At 58.8% G+C, this 10008-nt stretch overlaps 1 protein-coding gene across 2 annotated transcripts; it reads right to left on the bottom strand.

The window, feature by feature from the left end:
* Positions 1-2893: 2893 nt before the first annotated feature.
* On the bottom strand, positions 2894-9530 carry ULK3 (unc-51 like kinase 3). Of its 2 annotated transcripts, XM_047074793.1 has the most exons (16): positions 9390-9530; positions 8595-8735; positions 8388-8508; positions 7807-7911; positions 6925-7068; positions 6634-6716; positions 6128-6283; positions 5878-5983; positions 5638-5678; positions 5307-5409; positions 5113-5177; positions 4949-5027; positions 4832-4872; positions 4396-4443; positions 4141-4207; positions 2894-4022 (listed from the first exon to the last, which is right to left on the bottom strand). In XM_047074793.1, exons 1-16 carry the CDS (start codon positions 9489-9491, stop codon positions 4006-4008), a joined length of 1419 nt encoding a protein of 472 aa, XP_046930749.1. In that variant the 5' UTR covers positions 9492-9530; the 3' UTR covers positions 2894-4005. The 2 variants fall into 2 exon arrangements, with proteins under 2 accessions (XP_046930749.1, XP_046930750.1); XM_047074794.1 differs by lacking the exon at positions 9390-9530 and having other exon boundaries at positions 8388-8431; positions 8595-8682.
* Positions 9531-10008: the final 478 nt, after the last annotated feature.

Here is a 10008-nt window from a genome sequence, read left to right as displayed (position 1 = left end):
TTCTCTGTCAGTTCCATGTCCCTTTCATTTCTGTCTTCCCCATCTTCTGCCTCATTCCTGGCTCATACCTGTCTATACCCATGCCCTCAGCTGGGGGCTAACAGCCACACTGGGGCCTCCTCTGTACCTGCCGGCACTCCCAAGCCCTCAGCGCCTGTCTACGTGACTACTCTCTTCCCAGCCTGCTTCTTCCACCTGTTCACTTGGTCCATGACCGGTCTGCCCACCTGGTGTGATGTGAGGGCCACAAAGAAAGCCACTTGCCCCCCAAACTTCCCTGTTCATGGCAAGCAAATCCCTGCCATTATGGCACCATCATTTAGTGTAAACCATTTACCTCTCTGGGCCTTTTTCTTTCTCCTTTCTTCCCTCCTTCTTTCCTCTCATGCTTGTAGGCAGTCTGAGGATACAGGAGATGTTGAAAGGGGACGAGACAGCCCCTGCCACCCCCCTGCACGCTTTCAGGAAGAAAGCAATGGCAAAGATGGCCGGCCTGCTCCCCTCACCCTGACTCCTGATTCTGGCCCCATAATACTGGAGATTTCAGGAAGATTGGTGACCCCTGCCCAACTCCAGTCCCTTTCTTCTGCCTTCTACCCACCCAGACAGCTCAGGCCTAGCTCTCAGAGGGAGAGTGGTACAGAAGGAAGCAGTGACTTTCCAGAGGCCAGCTGGTCTCCAGGGAGAAGTTGGGAGGGTGAGGGGGTTTGGAGTTCAGAGGACCTCCCCTTCCCCCATTGGCCAGATGGTACCTCCTCAGACATGGAGGCCCCCGGGCACGCACTGGGGACATCTGGCGGAATGTTCACTTGCTGAGCCTGAGAGGCTGGCCGTGCCTACTGACCCAGCTGATGCCTGAGGCTGGGTTGGGGGTGGGGAGCTGTGCAAGGGGAGCAGGAGGGAGCCACAGAGCCTGCTCCCCTCCCTCTAACCCTGTGCCTGCCAGGCCTAGCTGTTCCTGGAATCCTATGGGGCAAGACAGGGGAGCAAGGGGGCCAGGGTGGGCTGATCTGGGGGAGCAGTGGCACTGAGGCTGCCTCAGCCTTATTCAGCAGGAACTATGCCTCTGTGTGCGTGATCATGAGCATAAATCCATGTCAGGTCTGCATGGTTCTGTGAACCTGAACATGGCTTTGTTGTTTTTGTATGCTGCCTGTGGCCTGTTAGGGTCTGTGTCTGTGTGTTTGTGTGTCTGTGGGATTTCAAGTGTGGGTATGAGTTACTGTAGAGAAAGTGATATGGCCCTTCCCTCATGTCGCAGCCTCAGGGTTGGGCTCCCAGGTGGGGGGGTGGGCGGCTGGGACAGCAGTTGGCTTCTGGGGACAAGAGCTTTTCTCGATGACCTCCTGCAAGGACCAAGGTTCGATGTCCTGCCCTATGTCCCTGCTTAACAAAAGACAGGGCAGGCTGGGCCCAGGGACACCTGGGTCCCTCAGTCTGCTCCAGTGGCCCACCTGCTTCTCCCAGGGCTGGTTCCTTGGGAAACAGGGGTCCAGGCTCAGGTGCTCCCCCAGCTTGGCCTGGTGCTGGCTCTGGGCTCGGGGGACTAAGTGGAGGTGGGAGGACAGGGCAAAGTGAGGCACGCAGACACTGGTGCATGTCTGCCCTGCTTTGCACACTTTCAAACTGATAAAGGTGAGAAGTGGAAACTTGCTCCTAGGAGGAAAAAAAAAATTATATATATATATATATACACACATATATACATATGTATTGTGTGTCTCCTCCTCTGGTCTCCCTCTGAAGGTCTCCCCACTGCCGTCTCTGTCCTTTGCACTTGTGCATAGGACAGATTAGCATATTTCCCATAGGTCTCTGCCAAAGAGAACCCTAGAGAGTGAGCCCCACCTCCTCTGGCTGGGCTGCCTCCCTCCTTGGCAGGTAGCTTAGACAAAGGACAGCCAGGAGGTCATCTACACGTTTTGCTCAGGAAGGGCCCTTCCCCAGGGCCTCCTCGCTGGCCTCAGCCTCCCGGGCCTTTGCTATACCCAAAGTGGGGCCACTCCTCTCCACACCCACACATGTGACAGTTTTGGGCTCTGTTCTTGCACAGCCAATGCAGATATTGTGGGCCAACCCTCCAGCCCATAATCCTTCTGTTCAACTGTCCTTTGAATCCCATCCTTCCTCATTCCCACTGTCTCCCCCATCCAGTCTTCTCCATTCACCTGCCCACTGGGTCCGGTCATTCTTCTTCCTTCCCCTCATTTTTCTCATTGAAGCTTTCTTGTGCAGCCCATCCCGAGATAACCCAGAGTGCATTCCTCTCCCTAAATCTAAAAATTAACATTATTGAACTTGTACCATGTGTCAGGCTCACAGTAACTCAATCCTTACAAATTGCCACAAGGCGCTTATCTTTACCCTCATTTTACCAAGAAACTGGCTAATCTATGGGTCCCGAGCTTCAGGGCCAAATGGCAGAGCTGAGACCTTAGCCAGGCCTTCTGCCCTCTGGACTACTGCTCTACACTGCCCCCCAACGGCCAGGCCAAGGGTTTTGGGGAAATCCGATCCCTCTGAGCCCTTCCAGTATGGAAGGCTGAGCATCTTGGTGGTATCTGAGCTAGGCAACTGCTGCCTTGGTTGCTGCCCCAGGGGTTGGGCTTTAAGTCCCCAAAGATGCTCCTGAGACCTGGTAGGGGGAGAGTGTGGGGCCCTGGAGAGCTGGGTATGAGCACAAGACACCCTAGAGGATGCCCTGTGTCCCAGTCTGGCTCACTGCTCACTCACCGGTGCAGGGAAAGGGGGGATAGGGTGGCCAGGGGTTCTGTCTGGGACCTTCCCCCGCCCTCCCTGAGGTTTCCCAGCTTTTCCTGGGGCCTCTCCAGCCCCAGCCTGAGAACAGGTGCTACCTCTCTTGTTTTTCCCAGGGCAAGAAGAGAGGCACAAGTTCAGAAAATAATTTAATAGAGAAACCATGAATTATATTCTTTACACCTAGCCTCCTGCAAGGAAGACAGACTCCTCTTGCCCCAAGGAGGCACTGAAGGGCACAAAGGTTAGAGATCGTCAACACCCTTGTGCAGTTTTTAAAAAGAATCCCCCAAGTAACTCCACGTGTGTACATTCTTCTCCAGATTAAAGTCACTTAGCTCACGTGGCGAGCTGAGGAGGTATTAACAGCGCCATTAGAGAGATGGGCGGATCCAGGCCCAGAAAAGGGAAGGGATGCACCCAGGGTCACACACTGGGGTAGCAGCAACATCAGACCTCCTGGATCGCCGGGTCCTCTGCAGCCTGATGGGTCAGGCAGCCCCCATGCGGGCCCCTTCCAGGCCAGAACCAGCTCTGTGGCTAGTAGGGGCCAAGGATGAAGGCTGAGGACCCCTCCCCTCGTGCCCCCTGGGCCAGAGCAGGAACAAGGCATGGCTTTCTTAAATTTGCCCCACCCATATGAAGTACATTATTTTCACGTCTGAAGGATTATCTTAAAATATTGAGAGGGTGGGCAGGGGTCAGCTCCCACGAAGACTGGTGAGCTCTGTGGGGTGCATACCGTGGGGTGGGTGGTCCCTGAGGGGTCTTGGAGAGCCCCATTCCAGTGCAAGGAGTGAAGGGAGTTGCAATAAGGGCTCCCAGGAAGGGCAGGGGTGGGCACAGGCACAGCTGCCTGCTGACAGAGAAGGGCAAGAGCAGAGGGCTCCCTGTCCTGTTCCCAGAACAAAAACAGAAGCCCGATGCCCCAGAAGTGACAGGCTCAGGGTCCAGCAACCACCAAATAACAGAAGTCATATGAAGGAAACTTCTCCCAGAGTCCTGCTCCCCTTCCCTCAGGGGCCAAGGCCTAGTGTTCCCAACACAAACACGGGCCATCAGGGTCTGGGAAGTGCAGAGTATCCTGAGGGGAGCTGGGGATCCTCGGATGTGGGGGGTCGCAGAGTTGCCCATCCAGGAAGCCTGTTCCACAGCACTGCAGAGGACCACAGAATTCTGGGCAGCAGTCTAGGTGAGTGTGTCCCCCATTTCAGGTGGCTTATGGTCTGTCCAGTCATCCTTCTGGGGTTACTGCAGGGTGCAAGCTGTGGAGGGGAAAAGGAGAAAGCCAGTCTTAAGTCTCTGGCCAAGAGGCAGAATCCAGGGCTGCCCCCAGCCCTCACCCCTCCTTCGTAGAGGGTCAGACCCCAGGGCAGGACTCACAGCTACGAACAGACTCCGACAGCCCCTCTTTGTCCAGGCTCTCGGCTGCCCAGCGGGACTCCCTCATCTGTGGAGCATAAAGGCGGCACAGGGGTGAGAGGCAGCCAGAGGCAGGCACCGAGCCACTGAGAGCACAAGGGCAAAGGACAGAGACGCAGTGGGGAGACCTTCAGAGGGAGACCAGAGGGGGAGACACACAAAGGGGCACAGGGGACAGCCAGCCAGGAGCAGAACTCATCCGGCCCGTGTGCCCACCTTGACCTGTTCCTTCAGGTATTCAGCTCGAGCCATGAGGTTCTGAACCTGCCAAGGGAAGACGTGCCCATGGGGTGTGGGTCAAAGGGGCCTTCAAATTGCTTGCCTCCTCACTCCTGAAACTCTCCACAGCCCTCTACCCCATCAGAACAACCTCCCCCTGACTTCGTCATCCCTCCCTTCTCCAGAAAGCCTTTCCACCTGAAGCAGCCCAGCCCACTTCCTGCTGCTGGGTTCCCAGATCCGTCTGTTCCATTGCCCTGACCCCCAGCACCCGTGCCCCCTATGGAGTGCACGGGGCTACTGATTTACCAAGTCTGTGAGGACTGACTCGCAGACTTGGAACACCCCGAGGGAAGCTGAGGAGGTCCCCCATGCAGGAGCAGGGTAAGAAGACAAGAGGAAGCCCCCCAGTGCTCCCAACCCCAGTGGGCACCTCAGCGTGAAGCAGTTCCCGCCTCCGGCCTGGGGGCTCCGCTACAAAGAGAAGGAGGACACGTGGTGAGGGCCGGACAGCCCAGGGCCTGGGGAGTGTGGTGATAGGGGGCCTCACCTGCCAGCAGCACCAATAACTCCCCCAGGCCGTGCTGGTACAGGTCCAGGGCATCCTGCTCCCCACCAGCTTCCTCCTCCTGCAGCCACGGGGACACCAGGTCATTTCGGGTCATGACCCGGACTCTTCCTGCCCCACCAGGACCCCTTGCACTGGGCACAAACCTTGGCCATGGCAGCCGAAGCCACGTCCAGGGCAGCGAGGAGGCGAGGTTTGTCTCGGGCCATCTCTGGGATGAGGGCAAGGGTGCAGGGTGAGGAGAGCAGCCTGTTTTTCATCTCAGGGAGACCACCCCATGTTGCCTCCCCCTCGGGCTGGTGGGACGCTGCTGGGGGCCGAGGCCAGGAACCAGGCCTACCTCTGAGCAGGTCTCGGGCCGAGGTCCCCTGCCTCAGCAGGGCCTGATTGGAGGAGGAGACGATGGCTTTGAGCTCCTCAGCCCGGGACACGTACTGCCCCACCTGCAGAAGGCGAGGGGCTGAAGAGGGGCCGTCCCACCCCACCTCCCTCACCAGCACCCACCTCCAAGTTCTCCCTCTGGGTCCTCAGTGACTACTCCAAGCTGTAATGTCAGGGGGTCGACTGAGGCTCAACTAGGAGAGGAAGTTCTGTTTCTAAATTCTAAGGAACCAGTCTGCAGAGGCCCCAGGCTCCCTCACCTGCTTCCCTCCGGAGACTCCCTCACCCACCTTTGCCTTGATTGCCTCCTTCCGCTGGGCATCCACTTCATCTGTAGAAGGGGGGGGTTCACATGAGGAGTCTGCCCTGCCCCACACCAAATTCTCTGGAATCCTCAAAAGGACCAAGTTCCAGATTTACCCTCTGCTTTGTCTCCCACAAAATTCTGGGTGGGGAGCTGCTTCTGGAATCCATCCACCGCAGCTGTGGCTGCCCCACCCCTGCTGCACCCAGGGGCTCCAGGCACTCACAGTGCAGGGCGGGCACGAAGAAGTCCAGAGCTTTGCAGTAGAGAGACAGAGCGGCCGCGGCGTCCCCGTCCTGGTCCTTCTTCACTGCCTGCACCACGAGGGCGGTCTGGGGGACAGATCGGGAGTCATGTCCGCCTCCCATGCTCACCAGGAACAGAGAAGGGCAGGTCCCCCGTTCGCCACCGAATGGGGTAGATGAGCCAGCTCCCCAACCTGCCCTCACCCCACCCCATCCCACCAGCCTGCTCACCGCTCGTGCCAGGCTCTCCCCACTGGGCACATGCTCCAGGTCCACCCAGGGGTGGGCGAAGAAGTCCTGGAAGGAGATGCGACGGTTGGGGTCCCGCTCTAGGAGCCGCTGCAGCAGGTCCCGGCAGTCTCGGGAGAGCGGGGGCCGCAGGGGGAGCTGCAGGGAGGATGGAGGACAGATCACATGGGCTTCCAGCACTTCAACCCCACCCAGGGGTCCGTCAGGACTGGGGGGCGCCAAGCTGGGCCTGCGCATGCGCCTGCCTGGCTTTCCTCCCAAAGGGGCCTGCACAACAATCCCTGGGGCCAGCCCTTTGCTGCCTGCTGTGAGCTGGTCTGGGTTTCCAGAACCATACGGAACTTCAACTTCCCCTCTAGAGCATGCCCCAGCACCACAGAGCTGGCCCAGAGCCCACACCCCAATCTGCGCAGCTGGCAGTGAGGTCTCCAAACTCAGGGCCCTGAATCCCTCTGCCCAACAAGTGTCCAAGGCCCTTCAAGACTCACCTCGATAACCCGGTTGCTCCGGATCTTCTCTTCCAGCTCCGCAAACGACCTGGAGGCAAAGGGGGGCTGCCCGAAGAGGGCTTCTGTGGAAGGGAGGCAGATGGCAGGCTGGGAGGGGATAGGGTCAAGCCTGGCCTGGCCCACCTTTGGAAGATACCCCCAGAGCAAGGTCCCTGGGCCCGCAGAGTCACATTCCTTAGACCCCTTCAGGAGTGGCCCAGAGAGGCCCGGTGTGAGGACACGTGATGTAGGATGCAGGCCCCGGGGTAGGGCCGGGGACAGAGTTCTCACCGTACAGGATGACCCCCACGGACCAGAGGTCCACACGGGCGTCGTACTGCCGCTGACACACCATCTCAGGGGCCATGTAGAGAGGGGAGCCACGCAGTACATGCTTCTCGTCCCAGGGGGACATGTGCTGTGCGAAGCCGAAGTCTGCAGGCAAGAGGCAAGGCAGCAGAGCTCCACTTGTAGCTGCTTCTACTCCAGACCTTTAAAGCCTCACCCTGGGCTCCAGGGCAGGGCTCCTCCCCACCCTCCAGGCTCACCAGGATCAATCCTACCCTGCAGCCTCTGCTCACAGCCCCTCACTCCAGATCAGCCTAGAACACCCTCCTACATCCTCCTCTGGGAGCCAGAAGAAATCCCACTCACCCTGCACAGCCTCCTCAGGCTTCCTTTTCCAGGAAGCCCACCCTGATCGCGTGAGCTACAAGGATAAGGGCCCACTAGGGGTTAGAAGCTCAGGTTATACCTGGCTTTCTGGCCTCCAGCCTCAAGTCCATTCTTTTCCAAGTGCCATCAGGGGCCACAGCCACGTTCTCCCCCACCTCCCACCCTCCAACACTGCCACATACCGAGTTATAGGCTGAGCCCTAATCCTGGTGACAGACCAATTCCTGACCCTGCTCACACACTGAGCCTCGTCACACACTGAGTCTTGACCCTGACACTAGACTGAGCCCTGGCCCAATCCAGTCCACTTCTGGAGTCGAGTGTGAGTAGCCTGAGAAAAGTCCTGCCTTTTGGTGGTGGGGCTGCACTCCCCAGCCCATCATTGTGTGATGACTCAACAGAGGGTGCATGAGAACCAGGGCTGCTGAATGTGCCCAGGCAGAGGGAGGCCTCTGCACACCCACCCTCCAAACTGCATCCCTGCTCTTCTGGACACACCTGCCAATTTAAGGTGGGGCTTCTCTAAGGAGCTCAGCAGAATGTTCTGTGGCTTCAGATCCAGGTGAGAGATATTCCGTTCATGCAGGAACTGCAAGGCACTAGCTGGGGAACAAGACCCACATGAAGCAACAGGTCAGAAGAGCCCATCTCCCACCTGCCTCTCGCCTCCCCATCTGACTCTTCAAGCTTTAATACTTAAGTATCAGGTTCCTGCCACTTCTAAGAATTTGCCCCTTATGCTCTTGGACCCCTTCACAAGTTCCCCCTCCCGGCAGGCTCCCCAGCCCTTTAGGTTCTTGTTATGTTCCTTGGCAAAGCACTTGGGTCCTACCCCTGGGCCCTGGAACATTCTATGAGTTCCTTATATTATGGAAACCTGGACTCCCCACAGATGGGGACTCCTCTCTGTCTCTCATGGCATCCTTAAGTCAGGGATAGGCACATGAGAAAGAGGGGGCCCTAAAAATCCAAGCTGGAACAGAGGCAACTGCTAAGAAGGGCTCTAAGCCTGGGGAGGGGGACTGAGCGGGGGCAGAGATCATGGGAAGGGGTGTCAGGCTGGGGTCAGAGGCTTTTACCCAACTGCTGCATGAAGACACGAGCCACCTTCTCAGGCAGAATCCTGCGGGTATGAATGAAGCGAGACAGGTCACCCCCTGCACAGAACTCCATGATGAGGTAGATGTTGTCGCTGTCCCACTGTGATTATACAAGCAGACAAACAGCTTGAAGAGAACCGCCCTTCTCCAGGTCCCTTTAGGGGTGGCCCCACCCCAGGCCCGCACCTGGAAGTCTTTCAGCTGTACAATGTGGGGGTGTCGAATGCCCTTGAGGATCTCAATCTCTGTCAGTAGATTCTCCACGGATGCCTTGTTCAGACTCTTCTTGGCCACGCACTTTATGGCTACCACCTCACGAGTGTCCTTCTATGGGGACAGGAGATGAGATGATTCTGCCTTGAAGGGGCCAGAGGGCTCTGGTTCCCTCTGCCCCTCTTCCCCCATCAACTGGGCCTACCGGCTTCCCATCTTCCCCTTCTCAGGACAGGGAGACATCGGATTCTGGAATCCCCCCCGTCCCCCCCCCCCGCTTCCCCACCCACTCTGATGCTCACCAACCCTGTTCCATAATCTGTTCCATTGTATTCTAGACTGCCCCCACTGAGGCATGTCATTCAGCGTTCTAGACCGACGCACTCCGCTTCCTAACTGGGTTCAGCCTTCTAGAACCCTGTCCCAGGGTTTTCCCAGCCCCTCAAGTATCCTCCCTCTTTTGCGCCTGTTCTTCGGCCAGTGACACCGAGCTCCACCGAGGTCTCCACCGGCCTCTCCGGAGAAAACAGGGCTGCGTGGGCGTGTGTTTGTGTTTAAGACCTAAGGGTGGCAGTCGGCTCTCAGCAACCACCTCACCCACCGAAGGACACACGGACGCTGCCGGCCGCCCGCGGGCCCCTCCCTGCTCGCACGCCGCGTCTCACCTCTCGGACGGGCGCCCACCGGGGCTAGCTCGGGGTCTGGCGGGCACAGGGGCCCGGCCCTCGACGCTTCCCCGGCCCCGGGGATGCACCGCCCCGCACCCACCTTGGCGTAGGCTTTGTACACTGTGGCGTACGTGCCACTGCCCAGGCGCTCGGTGAGGATGAAGCCGTCCAGCCGCGGGGGGCCCCAACCCGGCCCCGCCATCCCCGCCGCCCCGCTCCCGCCGTTTCCTGCTTTCAGGCGCGGGGTTCCGGCGCGCAGCCCAGCGGGCAGAACGCGCGGCCGCGGGGAGCACTCCACGCTGCCCCCAGCGCCGCCCGCCGGGACTGCAGCGCGGTGGGCGGGGCGCTGGCTTCGCACCAGGTTCCCCAGGTGCAGTTCCCGGGCGCCTGGTGATTGCGTGATCCGCCAGGGTCCGCAAGGGTCCTTTGGGAACACTGAGGTCCTTGAGGGCCGAAGCCAGCAGACAAGGTCACTAGGAGGAATCCCATCCAGGCTTTATGGCTCACGTGAGGGGCAACAGGGGAGGCGCCAGGCTGAGCAGGTGTGTGGAGTGGGGGTTAAGTCAAAGAGGCTCCAGAGGGTCCCCCTCCGACCTAGACCAACAGCTCTGAACTAGAGGTACTGGGACAAGAAGGTGCCTTTGGAAGAGACCAATAGTCTCAGGAAGGGGTTTGGCCCCTCCTAGACCAGCCAAAACAGGGTGGCCAGATGCAGAATC

The sequence above is a fragment of the Lynx rufus genome, unplaced genomic scaffold (assembly GCF_022079265.1).
Source record: "Lynx rufus isolate CCGP_SWC_20201006 ecotype Redwood Valley unplaced genomic scaffold, mLynRuf1.p SCAF_13, whole genome shotgun sequence".
NCBI lineage: Eukaryota > Metazoa > Chordata > Mammalia > Carnivora > Felidae > Lynx > Lynx rufus.
This window is presented reverse-complemented; position numbering and strand designations above follow the sequence as displayed.